Source organism: Diabrotica undecimpunctata, chromosome 9 (genome assembly GCF_040954645.1).
Source record: "Diabrotica undecimpunctata isolate CICGRU chromosome 9, icDiaUnde3, whole genome shotgun sequence".
Taxonomy (NCBI): Eukaryota; Metazoa; Arthropoda; class Insecta; order Coleoptera; family Chrysomelidae; genus Diabrotica; species Diabrotica undecimpunctata.
In genome coordinates this window covers 131,062,204-131,082,964 of record NC_092811.1, presented here as the reverse complement: position 1 = coordinate 131,082,964, position 20,761 = coordinate 131,062,204, and the positions used below count along the sequence as shown (strand labels likewise).

The 20,761-nt window shown below is 32.0% G+C and overlaps 1 protein-coding gene across 1 annotated transcript in view; it reads right to left on the bottom strand.

Moving 5' to 3' along the window:
* The window catches only part of LOC140451471 (ATP-binding cassette sub-family G member 8), a 102,511-nt gene that overhangs the window by 15,572 nt on the left and 66,178 nt on the right, over positions 1 to 20,761 (bottom strand). Inside the window, exons 5-8 of the mRNA XM_072545293.1 lie at positions 17,119 to 17,263; positions 12,660 to 12,871; positions 4,743 to 4,893; positions 818 to 1,180 (exon numbers count right to left, since the gene is read on the bottom strand). Coding sequence (XP_072401394.1) covers positions 818 to 1,180; positions 4,743 to 4,893; positions 12,660 to 12,871; positions 17,119 to 17,263 — 871 coding nt within the window. The remainder of the gene's footprint in view (positions 1 to 817; positions 1,181 to 4,742; positions 4,894 to 12,659; positions 12,872 to 17,118; positions 17,264 to 20,761) is intronic.

Sequence of the window (20,761 nt, the reverse complement as noted above, 5' to 3'; positions counted from 1 at the left end):
TTTGCTGGAATTGTGTTTTTTAGATATTGCGACAAAGATGGCCAATCTGTGGGAATCACTCCGGTGTTATATATTGAATTAAAAAGTATTACTACTGCTTTTATGAAAGATGCAGTCAAAGCAGATCTAGAGAAAATGGGAGAGCGACAATGGGAATTGCTGGCACAGGACCGACAAACATGGAAGGCAATAGTAAACGCGGCAAAGACTCACGAAGAGTTGTAGCGCCATTGATGATGATGACTACTACTTTTATGTTATTATCCTTTATTAGTTTCAGCAACTCAGTCGATGTATCATCTGGACCACAAGCTTTTCTAATTTTAGCATGATTTATAGCGTGTTCTACCTAACATGTCATAATTTCTTGGCCATCAGTACAGTTTTGGTAGAATTCGGCAATATTATTCCTGTTATCATATAATAATAATAATACCCAATAATCCAATAATATGGATAAACAATTTATTTTTGTAAAAGGACTTTGCTTTTTGAATAATATTTTGATTCATCGGCTGCAATAAATGTGTGCAGTGTGGTGGTAGGAAGATGGATAGCCATCACTTGATCTAAGTTCTTGTTCATTTGGGTGGCTACTGTTAGACCAAATACTTTTGGTATATGAATTATAACACTAGTGACAAGTTTCATGTAAAGATTTTGAAAATTTTTGATAAAATTGTATACATGATTAAAATTGAAGAAATTTACAATAATTTCATCAATAAATACTTCTTAGTTTACGTAAAAATAAAATACCATACGAATTCACAGCAATTAAATGAGATAATAAATATAATAGTACAAAAATACTTACCCTATCCATAGATTCAATTTTTAAATAGCCTAATTTCTCTGTAGGTTTTTTAAGATCATAATGAAATCTTAACGTCTGTACAACCGTCATATCTTTACATAAATTCAAGTCATTTTGGACGTACGCCACTCTAGATTTCAAAGTATGTGCTCTAACACTATGTCCATTCAAAAATATTGTTCCTAAAGCTGGCGACGTGAACCCAGCAATGATGTCCAACAACGCGGTACCTTCTTCCTCAGAAGTCGTCATGATGGCCATTATTTCGCCTCCTCGAATTTCAAATGAGATTTCGTTAAGAAGAAGGTGTTGTCGAGATTTGGTGCAAGACTGGGAAGTTGGGAATATGCCTAATCCATGCGCCTGCGATAAAAGTGAAACGTTAAAAACTTTCAATAAAACAAAACCTATATATATATATATATATATATATATATATATATATATATATATATATATATATATATATATATATATATATATATATATATATATACAGTAAAACCTCCGTTAACCGAAAAAATTGGGGGGGAGGCCATTTCGGATAACAAGAATTTCGGTTAATAAATAAGATTGTTTTTTATAATATTCTTGATCAAAGTATTGGTATTAAAAAAATACTATGAGTTGATTTCGTAATGTTTTCTAATAAGTAAATTCAAAATAAAGTAATAAAATTAAGGAAAATGAACAAGTATAACATGCTCTTTTAAAGAAATCTGCTATTTTTTTTGCGTTTTCGTTTGACAACGATGTTTCTCTCTCTCCCCATCGTTAATTTGCAGAACGTCATGAGTTTGCCTCATTCGATTGTTCGACGAAACGTAAAGCAATCTGAAAAGGACAAAACTTTATGTAATGACAACAAAAATTAAGAATCTAGTCGTGTCCCTAACTAATTAGGCCTACTGTATAAAATTTTTTCCTCTAAAGCATTGAAAATCTCGTCGACGGTCTTGTGCAGCCTGTTGCCTCTTGGGTCGGCATCTTCGTCATCTGATATGCTTAGGTTGTCTTGATAAAGAACCATATCAATGATGTCCTGGTCGATGAATTCACGTTCTGAGTCATCAGCTGCTAACCAGTCACGTATCTCTTCTTAGTTAATTTCGACATGTCCCGGCAAATTTTTAATAAAAGGTTTAATTTCTTTTGTTGTTTTCTTACCATTTTCTTCTTCAGGATGGTCAATCAAAATCTTATCAAAAAGTTTGTTCCAGCATTTTTCCAAAGTTAAAGATTTGATCTTGGCCCACGACTCAGCTCATCAATAAAAATGTTTTATTGTTAAAGATTTGAGAATTTCGGGAACATTTTTGGATTAATTCGTCTCCTGTAATAACAGATGTCTTAAGAATGCTTCTCTATAATGTCTCTTGAATGTCTCTATGACTCCCTGGTCTAACGGCTGGATTAAGCTTGTGACATTCAGTGGCAAAAATCTGACAATTGTCACCATTTTGTAGATTTTGAGGGTGAGGGCGCATTGCCAACAAGCAACAATGCTTTGATGAGAAGGTTTTTTGATTTTAAAAAGGATTTTACACTTAGACGAATTCATTTTCAAACCATTCTAAAAATAAAGTGAATAAAATAAATTTCCCAACACACATAGACATCAATTGGTGAGTAAAATTAACGGAATTGTTTACGTTTTGCGACAAACATTTACTTTTTATTAACGAAATTATTGAAACTGTCAGCCGTTTCGGTTAAACGATGTTTCGGTTAAAAAGGTTTCGGTTAAGGGAGGTTTTACTATATATATATATATATATATATATATATATATATATATATATATATATATACAAAACTCAAATATTTGGGTGTGCAGCGGAAGATAGGACAAAGAAGTACTCTTTTTAGTTAACCAAGCTTTCGCAAATCTTTATTTGCATCATCATTAAGATCTAACGTTCTATCGTTTTAAGTTGGCAGTAACGAATTCACAACCCATTCTTTTGTTTCTGATAAGAAATCACTGCCTCTGCCAATCCATCGTTGAGGAAATACGTCATTAAGATGATTTCTAACAGCTAATGAAAGATGAGGTGGCGCTCCATCCTGCATAAACCACATTTTTTTTTTACATCCAGTGACAGATCATCTAAAATATCACTAAGAGTATTTTCCAAAAAGAATAAATAAGAATCTTCATTTAAATTCGGAGGAAGAACATAAGGCCCTAGTAGTTGGTCGCCTATAATGCCACACCAAATATTCAATTTAAACTCATGCTGAGAATGTCTAGCTATAATAGCATGCGGGTTTTCTTCTTCCCAATAATGACTATTTCGCCAATTAAAAACCCCTCGTCTGGTAAAAGTTGCTTCGTCGGTGAACATAATATTCTTAATAAAGTGTCTGTGATTGCGATGTTTATTCAGAATACGTTGGCAAAACTGTAACCGTCGTGGAAGATCTGTTGGAAGTAAATTTTGAACAGGAGTGAAGTGATAAGGATGGAGGTTCTCTTTTTTTAGAATTCTAACAATAGACGACTGACTTACTCCTGTTGCTGCTGATAGATGTCGTGAACTTATTTCAGGATTTTCATCTACTCGAACCAAAAGTTCATCCTCTTGATTAGGTGTGATTTGTTTCGGTCGACCACCCCGATTTTTAGTGTGAAATGACCCACTTTCACCTAAACTACGACATAATCTTGCAAAAGTTTTGTGATTTGGTTGCCTTCTGTTTGCGTATAATATTCCATACCTTCTGGCTGCCGAGCGACCGCAAAAATTTTCTTGTGCGTATACGCAAATCATATCTCGCATTTCTTCATTAGTAAAATGATTGTGACGAGGCATTTCAATCAAAAAAAGTAATGATTACTTTTAAAAAATGCAACATTACACTACACTGTTACATCAAAAATGATTTACTCTGAACAAATGACATTTACCAACAACAATTATCTGTTACCAACAACAATTATCTGACAGTCCAAAGCATACTTTTCATAAATGAAATAATATTTGAAATCCTTTTTTAAGACTCTAAGCAGTTCGACTGCGTTTTTATCGAAAACGGTTGAAATTATCATGTTTAAACAAGAGTACCAATTTTACGTAAAAATAATGTTTACGTCATATTTTCTAATAAAAATTACTAAAAAGTTTCATCAGAAAAAGTTTAGACTCAATTTGATCATTAGGAATGATCCACGTGGCGCCCTCTATGACAAAACGTAAAATTGTAAATAAAATACTATTTCTTGTCCAAGATTATGCCTCTGTACCAATTTTGATAGCAATTTATAAATATACAGGGAAACTATTAGCAAAAAACGAAAAACAAAAATTAACTTTAACTTAACACTTTGTATCTTTTTTCTCAGCAACATTTTATTAAGGCCATATTTTGGTCCAAATTACCTGTCCTTAGTCTATGTCCCAATAGTTATGACTCACCCTGTTTAATCTTCTGGGTATGTATTTTTAATAACAAGTTTTTCTTTTTAATAGAAGAGTACCAACATATCTCCATTCCTTTCTCCCAATAGGTAATTATTAGTTGAATAATTAGTTTGATTTCTTTTATCTATTCCTTTAGATATAGATGTTAGGTACATCGTTAGGAAGAATAAAAGAAGGATTTTGTTGTGAGGACGCTGGATAAACAAAGTTATGGAATAAGGTGCGATAGGATAAAGGAATTAGGGGTTATTCCGATACAAAGAAGACCTGCAAGGTAAAAAGAACTACAGGGAATGATTGCGAGAAGTCATACATAAAAAAACTATTGAAATGTAAAAAAACTAAAACAGAAGAAAGCTTCAAAAGCTGTATCTATTTTCGATGTAGAGAAAAAAAATCGATTTTTGCATTAATATGATTCTATTATCTATTTTTAAAAAGTTTGATCAATTTTTTTATATTTATTTTGATATTATTAGAATGGTTTTTTCAAAATATACCTGTAAATGTGGAAACATAAACGTTGTTCCAGATTCATCGTCTTGATTGAGATAATCGGTTCGAAGAATAGATGGCGGTCCTCTTCGTGAATGAGGCACAGAGAAATGACTTTCAGCTTTAGACATTGGTCGTCCCATATGACCTATAACACTAAATATAAAAAAATATATTAAATTTTATATAACAACAGTTTTATTAAATATTAGATAATAGCAAAACACTCAAACTGTTAATCCTGAGGTTTATACACACAATTTGTACAAACCCCAGCTCCGAGTGATATGTGTGTTTCAATGAAACATTAGGACCTATATGTCCGAAGATTAAACCGGTCACACTCCGTAATGGAGTGGAGATTGAACGAATTTAAAACGGAACATACGAAATCAATGTATTTCGGCTCAACTCCGCTCTAGGTGGTTGGCCAACAAAAGGTTGTCAAATAATTATATTAAAAAATCCAATACTTCGGCGGGCTGCTGGATTCTGAATTCATTCAAGAACAAGTCAAAACTCCACCCAAATAGGTTGCCTAGAATCACTGTGAAAACTAGACTACACAAGCAGTTATTATAATAATAATAATAATAATAATAATAGCGTTTATTGTCCAACAGAATCCATTTATAGGACAAAATACAATACTACAATTAAATGATATATTAATAATTCATAAGTACTAACTAAATAACACATTTTTCGAGTATTTTACGTTAACATAAAGAAACTACTCAATCACCTAGGTAGATCTCAGCCATCCTAGTAAGCTGCTTTAAACTGCAGTGAAATATATCGCAGTAAGCACTTAAGGAATTATAATAGTTGCACATGAGAAATAGAGGAGAATTTAACATAAGATTAGTTCTAGCTTGTGTATTTCTGAACGTAATTGAATTTCTCACTGGATAAGATGGAACGTTAAAATTTATTTGCCGAAGAATATCAGGGCAGTCAATGAGATTATGTAGTAGCTTGTACAGGAATATTAGGGAGGCATTAATTCGTCTAGATTCTAATGATACTACGTCCAAGCCGCTACACAACTCACTATTGCTGATGCCCCTCTTGGGATATATGCCGTTAATTTTGAAAGACAAAAATTTTAAAAATTTACGCTGCACCTGCTCTATAAGTTGGATATGTACATCATAAAAAGGTGACCAAATGACAGAGGCATATTCCAGTTTACAGCGTACAAAAGTGTAATAAAGTAATTTAATTGCCTTAATATTAGTGAGATTTCGACTATTTCTAATTATGAATCCATAAGATTTAAGTGCTTCTTTAACCTTTAAATTTACATGTTCAACAAAGGTGAGTTTATAATCAAATGTAACTCCAAGGTCTTTAATTTTATTTAAACGTTCAAGTTCATTGCCATTGATAATATAAGGATGGTATAAATTAGATTGTTTCCTAGAATAACTAACTACTTTGCACTTATTGGCATTAAGATTCAAATGATTTGCATTACACCATTCATGTACACGATTCAGTTCACTCTGCAAAAAATGACAATCATTAAGGTCACTTATCAATGAATAAATCTTTAAATCATCGGCATAACATAAACATGGTGCAGAAATTAATTCACACAGATCGTTAATAAATAACAAGAATAATAATGGACCTAGATTAGAACCTTGTGGAACCCCTGAAGAAGCTAGGTACTTTTCCGATTTGTAACCATTATAAGCAACAAACTGCGTTCTATTTGACAAGTAAGACCTCATAAAAGTCACGGCATCCTCAGAAAGACCAAAGAGACATAATTTAGAAAGTAATACGCCGTGGTGAATTCTGTCGAACGCCTTCGTAAAGTCAGTATATATGACGTCAACTTGACTTCTATTATCTAGGGCCGCTGAGATATATTGTGTGACCATTAATAAGTTTGTCACAGTGGACCGGTTGGAGACAAAACCATGTTGATATTGAGACAGCTGATTACGAGTGCGTGAGTAAATACGATTATACAAAACTATTTCAAAGACTTTCGATAGATTGCAAATAATGGAAATTGGTCTGTAGTTTTCTACCTGACCCTTTTCACCAGTTTTGAATATTGGGCACACTTTTGACTCCTTCCAGAGACTCGGATATTCCTTGTTAAGAAGACATAAATTAAAAATTTTTAATAGTGGCACAGTTAAGGCACCTATGCAATCCTTAACCAAAAAGGATGGAATATTATCAGGTCCACACGTCATTTTGTCTTTCAATTTCTTACTAGCCAAAATTATCTCAGACTCTAAAATAGGATAAAAATTTAAGTAATCTGCATTGATTGAGGAAGAGTTAGCCTTGAAATTAATATCTGATGACAGAAAAACACTCTTGAAAAATTCTGCAAACATATTCACAATATTTTGTGGGTCGGAGGTAGTAATGTCATTATATTTCATCACACCAGGAATTCTTGAACTTTTATTTTTTGAATTTACGTACGACCAAAACTTCTTGGGGTTGATGGATAAGGCAATTTGTATATTCTCGACATATACATTGTAGGCCAAACTGATTTTTGATTTGACAAGGTGTCTTAACCGTTGAAACTCAAGCAAATCACACTGATTTTTGAATCGTTTAAACTTTTTTCTAAACTTTGCTTTTAATTTGATGTTGTGAATGATATCAGCATCGAACCAGGGTGGGTATTTATGGCTAAAGTTTTTGTAAACTGGAATATACTTATTGAACACAGAAAAAATCTTATCGTAAAAGTTATTTAAAGTTTCATTAACGTCATTAGAAGTATCCAGAGAGTTCCAATCCGTTTCATACAGTTCTCGATATAAAGCAGGAAAATTGGCTTTTTTAAAGTTGTAAGTTAACTGCTCCAAACCATACCTAAATTTAGGCTCTTTTACAAATATATCCGTAAATGATATTAGAAGAGCTGGGTGATGAGAGTCTTCATAGACCAAAGGTGAGTCATCATGCTTAACTTCACAACTGAAATGCGATAAGACCAAATCTAGCAGTCTACCCAAGTGATTAACAACATTGTTAAATTGTCTAAGGCCAGTAGAGCCCGCAAAACTTAAAACTACAGAAGTTTTGAAATCAGACATATCATTATCTATAAACCTTGAAACATTGAAATCGCCTAGTACTATGCAGTCATTATTTAAGTAATCAAATTGCCCTAAGCAATCGAGAAAATATTCAAAGTCTACCAAACTTAACCTATCAGGTAAATAAACAACAACTATATAAAAATATTTGTAACCAATCCGGCACTTGACAATAATAAGATCAATAAGTGGAAATTGTGCGTCGAAAGCCGTAGTGTCCAATATTTCAGATGTTATGAAATCTTTTAACGCGAGCACTACACCACCACCCTTCACCTTGTCCACCTCATGGAATTTTCGGTCTTTTCTGTATACGACATAATTATTCGGAAAAAGTTCCATACTCGAAACATCACTGCGTAACCACGTTTCACTTAATGCTATGATGTCGAATTCACAATCACTAACGTTGGCATTAAACAATGAAATTTTGCTATTAAGGCCGCGTACATTTTGGTAATAACATGTAATTTCAACGTGTTGGGATTTACTTGATCTGGAATTGCTGGACACATTTAGTTTAAAGAGCTCTCAGTTTTACTGACTATGGTAGGTCTACCCCTTACATACTTAATGATCAGATTTTGTTCTCCATTGTCTGTTCGACGTTTCAGTTCTGTCCGGAGTTCATTTAGGTATTGTCTCTGTCGAGGTGTTTTATCATCAGAAATTGAAATAGCAGAGAAGGTAGATGTGGCTAATTTATTCTTGATACGCAAAATAGACTTAGCCTGCGCGGGTGTTGAAAAGGTCACTTTCATTAGACGGGCCTTATTAGATCGTTTACCAATTCTGTGTACATGTCTTGCAGAAATCGGATTTGCATTACCACCTTGTATTGTAGTTAGAATATCATTTACTTTATTATTATCTTCCATAGCAGAATTAGTTTCTGGGACGTTATACAAAATGATATTGTGCGATCGATTAATACGGTCCATGGCTTCTTCGATTATCTCTTCCTGATGTTCGGATTGTATTGTAGGATTAATATTAGCTATTTTCCTTTCCAGCTCCTGCATTTTAGTTTCCACAAGATTCGTTAAAAATTGCTTTAATTGAACAAACTTGTCCTCTCCGTTGCTACAAGTATTACATAGTACTTTGATATTTTTACTACGCATTCGTGTAATCCGACTGACATCCTCGCCCTGTAAGCCAATGCATGAAGTATGCAAAGAATTCATACATCCCGAACATTTTATAATTTGAGTGTTTATGGTAGATTGCTTACAGTTTATACACACAGGCATAATTAATTATTTTTCGTCCAATTTTCGATTTAAACCAAATCAATTAAATAGCAATTATACTTTGTAGGTAGATAATCGATATTCGACAAATGATAAATTAAACCAGTTTTTTTGCCTGTTTGCTGATATGAACGGCAATATAACCAATTGTTGCATATATCGGGATTCGCAAAGGATGACCAATAAAAATAGGTACTCACGGTTGTGGATCTTGTGATAATAAACACTTTGTGAAAATTTCACTAAAAACTGACTTGTATAACTCAATTAAATTAATGTTTAATGATGTATCCTCGATATAAATGATGTATCCTCGATATATTTTTGACTTATAATTTGACTTATTTGACTTATTATGCTGTCAAACCACTTATCGCTTCCTTATAGTCCAAGAGATAGAGCCGAAATTTTGAACTGGTCAGTAATATGACATTTCTCTATTGGATATATTCATTGTAACTGGGTTAAGACTTTGCCTTACAGGCGGACGCCCCTCGTGGAACAGGGGGTGGCTATACAGGGATGAAGTTGTAATTTTTTTTAGAAAAATTAACGATCGATAATATGGCTGAAAATTTGCCCAGAGTAAGATCTTGGTATAACCAGACGAAATCCCAAAGGGCGGACGCGAGAGTGGATACATAAGGGGTGGCGGACAGGGGTGAAATTGCAATTTTTTGGGGAAAAATTAACGATAAGTAATATGTCCGCCATTTTCATGGCTCATTATTTAGCCCCTAAAAACTCTAAATCCAAAAGGGCGGACAGCTGGGTTGGTACAGAGAGCCATAAAACGGGGTCAAATGTACCACTTGCCTGCGCATTTTAGGTCTCGGTAACAATTTTCAAACTGATTTTATTATGATATTTTTATACCGATTGATTTGAAAATTTGTATGCTCACTTCTGTTACTATTCTGAGAAGCGTCAAGTAGTGTTTTCCTCAAAATTTTCCAAAAAAATTTCCGTAAATGAAAATTTTCGTAATTTTTTGAGGTAAAATCTAATTTATAGAATCCTTTCGATTTTCTGTAAGTTATACCATGATTTTTTTCCAAAAATTTTCAAACGATTTTTCCGATAAGAAAAAAAAATTTGAAAAACTTTTCTAAAACATTTGATAAAACTCTACGTCATCGTCTGAATCTTTTATAGAATATTTTGTAGTTTTAAAATGATATTATGATAATGTTTTTTTTTTTCAAACTAAAGTCATATTTACTTTACAAATTACATTTTTTTTCTTAAATATAAATATTTTACGAATTAATTTTAATTGAATAAATGTTTGATATTTGATATTTTATTAAATTAAAGTAATTTTATAATGTTAACTATTAAATATTTTTGGTATAACAAATAGTAATTTTACTTATTTTTTATTACAATAAAAAGGTTTTTAAATTTATATTGCATAAATAATGGTTGTTCAGATAAAAGAAAAATTTGATTTATTATTACATTAATAATCAAATACAAAATATATTATTTCTATTTATCAATAGGTAAAATTCAATTTGTAGAATTCCTTTAACATTTTACAAATAATTATTAATAAAAATCAATTTAATAGTGGAATTATCAATTTTATAAGTTTTGAAATTTACTTTGTACTTAGATATTTTCAATATTTTTTTTAACTTTCAAATTGATTGAATTTTTTTTCATTAGTTAATTATAATTTTACAAATTCTGTTTGGACATTAATTTTGCATCATTATTATTTTAAAATATTAAAATAATAATGATGCGCGTTCCATTTAGATCAGTAATTCTAGACGCATGCGCTAAATGTAATAAGTATCAAGATGCTTTTATCCAACTTGGTGAAACTGACTTCGATTGTAATGAAGTTTTTGAAACCTTAGAAACTTTCATATGTCACTTATATGGAACAGGACTGACGAGAACAATTCCAAAAAGAAAAGTAAACGATGTCAGATTTTCACTATTTAACCGGCAGTATAAGTTGCATGATATGAACGAGCCTTTAAAAAAAAAACTAAAAAATTTCGATGCTTCAAGCTTACCACCATGTCAAGACGAATTACATTAACATCTACTGCGAGCCCATTATATTTCAAATATTTGGACAAATGCTCATAAAAAAGTACCAACAGAATTGATTGTTGAAGAACATGGTTGGGAGTTTGAAGATGAAACATATAAATTCAAATGGTTTAGTGGACCTCAGATGCCAGAATCAGTTCGAGAAGTAGTGATTGAAAATGAAGCAGATAATGAATGTGATATTATTGAAAGTGAAAGTGGCGAAGATGTGATGACATCAGTGAGAGTGAGAAAAATGACGAAATTTTTAAAGTTTTTCTAAATGTTTTTTTCTTATCGGAAAAATCGTTTGAAAATTTTTGGAAAAATTCATGGTATAACTGACAGAAAATCGAAAGGATTCTACAAATTAGATTTTACCTCAAAAAATTACGAAAATTTTCATTTACGGAAATTTTTTTGGAAAATTTTGAGGAAAACTCTACTTGACGCTTCTCAGAATAGTAACAGCAGTGAGCATACAAATTTTCAAATCAATCGCTATAAAAATATCATAATAAAATCAGTTTGAAAATTGTTACCGAGACCTAAAATGCGCAGGCAAGTGGTACATTTGACTCCGTTTTATGGCTCTCTGTACCAACCGAGCTGTCCGCTCTTTTGGATTTAGAGTTTTAGGGGCTAAATAATGAGCCATGAAAATGGCGGACATATTACTTATCGTTACTTTTTCCCCAAAAAATTGCAATTTCATCCCTGTCCGCCACCCCTTATGTATCCACTCTCGCGTCCGCCCTTTGGGATTTCGTCTAGTTATACCAACATCTTACTCTGGGCAAATTTTCAGCCATATTATCGATCGTTATTTTTTCCGAAAAAAATTACAACTTCATCCCTGTATAGCCACCCCCTGTACCACGAGGGGCGTCCGCCTGTAAGGCAAAGTCTTAACCCAGTTACAATGAATATATTCCAATAGAGAAATGTCATATTATTGATCAGTTCAAAATTTCGGCTTTATCTCTCCGACTATTAGGCAAGCTCCTCTTTCCTTTAAAGGAGACAGATAGTTGAACGATATTTTATACAATGTCTATCACCGGGTATGGATTTATTTTTGTCCAAGTTTTATATTGGTCCACTATTTCAAATGCAGTTCAAACAGACATATATTAAATTGTATGTTCCGTTTTAAATTTGTTCAATCTGTATATCTGACCACCAAGCTATAATCAACCACTCCTCCTCATCGCAAGACATAACAAATGGGGAAGCTTTTGTACTGAGTGTTCGTTAAATGTGTATGTCAAAAATAAAATTTATCACTTTCATTATTCGGTCGAAGTTGAATTTCTATTGTTAGAGTATAATCTTTTAAACTTATAACATAAGTTTTGGCAACAAATATAAGGCATTTAAAATATGTCTAAAAACGCAGAATTTAAGCTGTATCTGAAATATTTTTAGAAACAAGTGTAAAACAGAGCAAAACATATTTCAAAAATGTATAAACAGGTCCCTCAGAACTACATAATCCGAACAGGGAAAACAATTAAGCACTTAAGGGTGTGATTACCTATGATCCACGATGTCGTGGTTGTGTCCATAATCAGCAACACTGTTTCTTCGAGGATCTATTAGATGGCGCTCGCTATTATGAGATGATCTATTATATCCTAACGCTAAGAGGTTGGCTTCCGAGATACTCTTATTTCTATTCCATTGACTGTTTGAGTGTCGTATATCACCTTGGTGCATGGCTGCCAGAGGGATTCCAGGACTCGTTTGCTGAAATAAAATGTGTACAACAATATTACTCTAAGAGTTGTTTTATGTAATACTCAAGTTGTTTTAAATATATTTTGAGTATTTAAGAAAACATAACAGAAAGAAACTAATGGTAAAGAAAAATACGTAATTTGAAAGATAAAAACGAATTGTTTATAAAAGACATTCAAGTATATATCAATTACGTACACAATAACTAGATCTTAGGGCTACGGCAAATATTAGAATGTACCAACCAATTATGCACTATACAAGTCTCTAAAAATTGCCCACTTATACAGTAGGAAAAGTGTATTCAATAAATCAAAGCAAGTTATCGGGATGATCTAAAAATTTGAAGGTCTGGATCTGATCACTGGCATCGACGAAAAACATAGGATGCGTTTACCTTCTTCTCAACTACAGCAGAAAATATGAAACTCACTGTTTCAAAAACTGTTTCCAAATTTATATGAACCGTCTGTTATATTTTTAGATAGTGCCCCATCCCATTCGGAAATTCTAAATAACCAACCAACAAATTCCTTTACAGTACATAAAATAAAAGAATAGTTAACGGATGAAAATATTTTATTTCTTCAGGATTATTTCTAGCCAACAACGCAAAGAGCAATGGAACGAATCATGCTTGGAATATCACTGAGAGACAAAATTAGAAACACCGAGATATGACGTAGAACGAAGAATAAGGATACTGTGGAAGAAATTACAAAAATGAAATGGTGCTGGACAGGTCACGTAGCTCGATATAATTACAACAGGTGGACACGGAGAATTCTAGAATGGAGACCTAGGATGACAACAAGAAGCATGGGAAGACCTCAAAAAAGATGGGTAGATGACATAAGAGCAGTGGCGGGCAAACAGTGGATTAGATTGGCGCAAGATAGAGAAAGATGGAAGCAATTGGGAGAGACCTACATTCAGGAGTGGATGGAAAATGGCAAGGAAGAGATTTCTAGCCAGAATTATTACAATTAGTAAAAAGGAATGAAAAACAAAAACTATTTATAGTAGACGAAATTATATAGATATTAGATAGAGATATTAGATAATGTGTTAAGACTGTCTCCTTACCATTGTGAGTGCAATCCCATTGAACATATTTGAGAAGTACCATGCAAAATTTATTATGATAATTTTATTGGACGTAACGGTTAGAGTGACGCAGAAGTTATGGAAGCATGTCGTGCTGCAAACCAGTCATCATTTACAATACAAATGAAGATACCGACGAAAATGATTATGAGTATGGCTGTAATTCTTGATTACAGTGTACGATAATATGTTTTCATTTTCTCATTATGAAATTTTTAGTGTTATTGTTATTATTTTATCAGTAAATATTTGCCACTACAATTAAGAAATAATAGAAGTTATAATGTTCTTCTACTTTTGCGCAATAATAGGGATGTTCACAAATTTTTAAATATAGTTAAATTCAATTAAATTCAATAGATTATAAACTATATAAAAATATAGTCAACATGAAATTGTTTAAAAATATATATTTTTTAAGATAAATCAATTCTTAATTTTAATTTTGATGGAGGCTAGAAAAACGGCTCCTCGCAGCGAGGCTACGGTGTGTGACGTCAACAGTCGTATCGACAACTTGTTGTGTATACGTATTTACGAAGTGTAACCAGTTCTTTAAGTATTTATACAGTGATAATGAAGCCGAATAAGTGGTGTTTGCTACAAAGAGAGGGAAAAACTAGAAAAGGCAGTTATTATGCAAGTTAGAAAAAAAATAAATGCAAATATCTGTACCTCGGAAGGAATCAACACTATGTTCATTTTTAAAACTTTACAGGAGAGCAGTTTTAACCTTTTTTTCACCAAAAAGTATTATTGCTGCAGCTATTTATTGAGATATCGAAACAATATTTTACTAGAACATTCTGTTTATTGTTATTTACATAATACATTTGTTATAATTAAAAACAAATTTGTTCCTGTGTTTTTTAACCCTTTTAACGGACATGGTGTTGTATCCATCTAATAAAGTTATTGTACTGTAAGAGTTAGTATGGGGTATTCAATAACAACTACAATCCTATTTGACTTTTACTGACAAAATTTATTTAACCATACAATTTTCCTTTACAAATACAAATATGTATGTAAAAATGGCATTTTAGGTACAAACCACTCAGTCATCCTCAAGTAAGTCTTCTTCTGGATAGTCACTATTGGTATTACTAGTAGGTATGCTTTAAGTTTTGATGAAAATCATGGCAAAATGTAGGAACATTTGACAGTAATGCCAATAGATCGTTATACTTTTGTTGTGATATAAGTATTGGACTTTGTGATACCAGTTGCAAATCTTTTGGCAATGTAAGGTGTCGCGTTCGAAACCTAACAAGGTCAATCTCCTGGTTTTCGTCATGAAAATTACCTTTTAAAAACAGAGTTCCAATGCTGTTTTGTTTAACTTGCAGTTAAACACAGTCTGACAGAAGAACTTGTTGTTTGTTAATGTCTCTTTTCTATTAATCAAAGGCGGATTTTAAGATGTTTTGACATCATACAAAGACCTTAAATTTTTAAAATCTTCTAGTTCCATAGTATGTACGGTATATTTCATTGAGGTTTGTCTGACTAATTGCTGCCAGTCCCAGGACGTGTGAATAGAAATGTTAAGTTTTTTCTCTTTCGCTCTATCAGGGCATGGACAGTGTCCGCGTCCATGTGGGTATTACTCTTTAGTAGAAACTTCTGGATGATAATTTTTACTTTTTTAAACAAGTATTAATGCTAACATTTTTATTCTGGCCGTAACATTTGTAAGACCGTAATATGATTTCTTCTATGCTACTGTCAGGAATGATGGTATCTGCCCATTTTAGTAATGCAGATCTTATTTCATTTCCACTACGAATAGTTTATCAGAACTTTTGTCTATATCAGACTGATCTTCGTTATCAAAATTCAGGGCATCTCTAATAATATGCTCTTCATTTAAAACGTCATTGCTTGGTGTATTATTTGATTCTGAAATTAAACAAGGCGTATAATATTGGTTGTAAAAGATTTAATAATATTGCTAGTCTAAGGTTGGTATTAAATCACTACATTGCCCTTTTGAGGTTATGTTTTTTTAATAATTTAAAAATAATGAGCAAAAAGGTAGCTTACCTGTAAATGCAGTAGAAGAATTCGCAGAACTTTTTAGTAGGTACTTCAAGAATCTTTCTTCGACGAGAATTATGGTTCATTGTTCTTATTATTAGTAACAAACCACTGTAAACACACCATAAATGGCAAAAGTATTATTATTAGATCAATAACAGTCTACCTCTCATCATAGAGATATGCGCAGCGGTAATTCACATGCGTAGAAGGACAAAACATTAAGTCCACATGGTGTTTTATCCCTCTAAGTAAAAATTGACTTGGTGTTCTTTTAAAGGTCACTTTCTTTATCAGCAAATGGTTTAGGACCTAGTGCTCTACTCCTTTAAATAAAGTTAAAAAAGTTAATTATTAGTCTGTAAAAGTGTCAAAATTGAAAAAAATGGTCATAGTGTTGTATCCCTCCGAGGTACAGATATGAAAACCTGTGATTTGACAATTTTATGTGAATATGGTGCTAAATTGTTTGGAACTGTAATAAAAATCTTCTCAGAATTGTTTTTAGATGTATTTAGACACCCGGGAACAAAACACCACTTATTTGGCTTCATTATCAGTGATTAAATACTTAAAGAACTGGTCACACTTCGTAAATACGTATACAAATCAAGTTGTCGATACGACTGCTGATGTCACACACCGTAGCCTCGCTGCGAGGAGCCGTTTTTCTGGCCTCCATCAGAAATGAAATTAAGAATTGATTTATCTTAAGAAATATATATTTTTAAACAATTTTATGTTTGCTATGTTTTTATATATGTTATAACCTATTGAATTTAACAATATTTCAAAATTAGTGAACATCCCTATTGTATATTTCTCTAAATAAATGTAAATGACATTATCAGTTAAAACTGTATTTTTGCCAGAGAATTTACTATTAACTTTCTCAACACAGCGGACCGTTTAAGTCAAATATTACACCCTTAATCCAAAATAGTTTAAAATTGCAAATTCATTAATATATATATATATATATATATAATATATATATATATATAATATATATATATATATATATATATATATATATATATATATATATACTGATGCGGCAGCCAATTGAGTCATTATGTAATATATTATTAGTTAGTAGCTCATCTTACCTCAGCGTGATACACACTTTGATTTCTAAAGTCTGGGTCCGATCGGTATTTTCGATTTTGCTTATAGTTGTTGGTAGTTTCATTGTCAGAACTGTCATATCCAGAACTACCATCTCTTGGTCCATGACTTCCTACTTTTGAACGTCTAAAAATGGAAACATGCCATAATATATTTGAGAATCGGTCATAAAAAGAAAAAATTGAGTATGACAATGTAATCAGCTACAAGTGTTTTATTACTATCTACTAAATAATAGAAGCTAGAAACACTATCATAATAAAGCATACAATTGTGTGTCTTGGTATCATACAAAACACTCGCACAATTGTGAGATAGGCGCAATTGTATACTCTGGAACTTAAAAATGTTCTTAGTAAATGTGTATCATAAAGACGATATTAAAATATTTCATTCAAAAATATTAAACAACTTAACACATAATGCAAACATATATTACTTAAAACTATCTTGTATAAAATGCTTTGAAATAATTTTTGTCTATGCTTAAACATAATTAAAAATCACATTTACCACAACGTATACGTGAACGGCTTTGGCAAGCTTTCAAACGACAACAAATTGGGTTTTGTAAATCATCATTCAGAGGCCAACGTTCATAACCCTCGTAACGTTTATCTTGCTTGGGTAATTTAACCGGAAATCATTATATTTTCTGAGAATTTCCAAAACTGTCTTTATTTTCTTCGTCTTCACTTCCTGCACCTTCTGTGTTATTACTTCTTTTAGGCTTAAACCTCTAATCAGAAACTCTCCCAAAGCTATCCTGAACGACAGAAAATCCATTATATTTTTCCTGTGAGAACTATTAGCCCTACAGTCCCTAATATACTCCATTTATCTTCATTGAAATATGTTCTACATAATCCAGTAAAATAAGGCAAAAAAGGGGGCAAACCTCGGAATGAAAGATAATAAGCTGAAAATTTGCATACGTCTTTATTTTGATGGTATAAAACTTACCTCAAAAGTCTCATATAATTACGTGTCCGCGACTTAAGATATTAAAGGTCAAAGGTCACGAAAATGAGTTTTCTGCAAATATCTCGTTTCCCTTACACTTTATGGCATTTAAGGTGGTAAAAAAAATTGTAGAATGGAAAATTCTCTTAAATTTTTGTCTCAAGTACTTTTATGTACCTGCAACCCTTCTTAAGATAGAGCGCAAAGAGTGGGGGACCGCTTACCTGTGTATACGGTAACGCGAAGTCAGCCAGTAGGATTCAATAAATAATAAGTTATATAGTTAATTATTCACTTAAAATGGGTATATGCTATGTACGCTACGAATACAATCTGCGTGGAAATTGAAAAATTTTGTAACGTTTCTTTGGATTCTTCAGAACAACACGTTGATAATAGAGATTCACGAGTGAAAAGAGATAATAGCGATGTAAGTAAACTTCTAGATTGGTTTACTTTTCATAATCCTTTTCAAAGTACAAAACAGGTGATATCTATAGCTTCTGGAATCGTGGGCAGTGACCAAATAAATTGTCATAGAGCGTATGATATCGGCATCGAATCAATGGCGAAAATAACTGGTTTGAGCTTTAATGAGATAAAACTAAAACGTGTTAACAAAGTACTACCACTTTCAGCGGTTAATAACTCTGTCAAAATTAACAATTGTAAAGTTTCCATCGATCCATTACTACTCTTCCAGAGAATAACAGCAAACAAAAAATTCCAAAATAATCTAAAAGAATATCTACAATATGAGTTAAGTTCGTATCCAACATCTTTATTGGATAATAATGGCATGGGAAAAACAACAAAATCAGAACTATATAAAAGTATGACTCCTATTGATATTGAACTGGACGAAATCACTACAACATATATTATCGATGGTGGATTTCTTTTGCACCGCGTTGTATGGAATAAACATGATACTTTCTGTAATATTTTACATAAATACGTCAGATATTTACAAACACATTATGGCTCAAGTATCGTTGTTGTATTTGATGGTTACTCAGACTACACTAAGAACATTAAAGCAATGGAACAACTAAGAAGAACTGCCGGTATTTCAAAATCTTACGAACTCCGTTTTGATGAAACAATGAATGTGCCTATCAGCCAAGAACAATTTTTATCGAACACATCTAATAAAAAAATCTTTATAGACATGCTTATCGACAAATTAAAAGCTGTTAATATCACTACAAAACAAGCCAGAGATGATGCTGATGTTCTCATTGTAGAAACAGCTATTGCAGAGTCTGAACATGTAGGAAAAACTTCCGTCATTGTAGGAGAAGATATTGATTTGCTAGTTATCTTGATAGGACGAGCTCAATCACATCAACAAGAAATTTTTTTTTTTAAAAATTGGTAAGGGTAATGCGGAGACAAAATTATATTCATCGAAAAGTTTTGATAAATACCCTCATTCTAAGAAACACATCTTATTTTTACACGCGTTTAGTGGATGTGGTACGACTTCTGCGATTTATAGGAAAAGTAAAATATCGTTTATTAAAATGTTCGAAAAAAATCACCATTTACATCAGTCACCTCAACTATTTCAACAAAAAAACTGCTCTGTACATGAATTATTTGAAAATGGAGTACGTATTTTCTTAGCAGCGTATAATGCTCCAACATCAGAAGACGATATAGACTCTTTTCGATACACCCAGTTCATCAAATCAACAAGACTCAACAAACCAGTGCAGTTATCAAGTCTTCCACCTTCAAGTGCATCAACACGTCAGCATATCATTCGTGTCTATTATCAGACCCAAATTTGGTTGGGAAATGATTTAGAACCCCAAGAATTCGGCTGGGTAATGCAAAATGAATTTCTGGAACCAATAACAACATTATTACCGTCAGCACCAGAAGAACTGCTGAATACAATATTTTGCAATTGCAAGAAAGGTTTTGGTTCTAATTGCGGATGCAGGAAATCAGGATTGCAATGTACTTTAATTTGTGGGCAGTGTAATGGACAATCATATCTAAACGCTTCATCAACTTCAGATGATTTTAATGAAGAAAGTGAATATGCACCTGATATTCTTGAATATTTTTATTCTGATACTTTAATAAACGAGAATGATGATGATGAATCGGATATTGAGCAGTCAGAGGAAGAAGAAGAAGAAGAAGAAGAAGACAACGAAGAAGAAAATTAATACAAAAATATTAACCATACATAATAAAAAAATATATGTTATATTTGTAACTTTAATAAATCGATTATTGGATTAATAAATAAATATATAATTTAAAAAAATAATAAATATGATTTTTTCAGTATTTAATTAAATATAAAAATGATTATTGTTGAATCCTGCACTTGATCTTAATTTATCGTATATACAGCTGTTAAAAATATCATTAAAGTTCATTTGAAATATTTCATTAATATTGTATGTTTGTTAAAAATAAAAATTATATAAAAAATATATATTTTATAATTAATATCTATAAATATAGTTTATTAAATAATAAATAATAAAAATTTAATGATAATAATAGTATTTTAAGTGAATAATTAACTATATTACTTATTATTTATTAATCCTAGTGACTGACTTCGCGTTATTGTATACACAGGTAAGCGGTCCCCCACTCTTTGCGCTCTATCTTAAGAAGGGTTGAAGGTACATA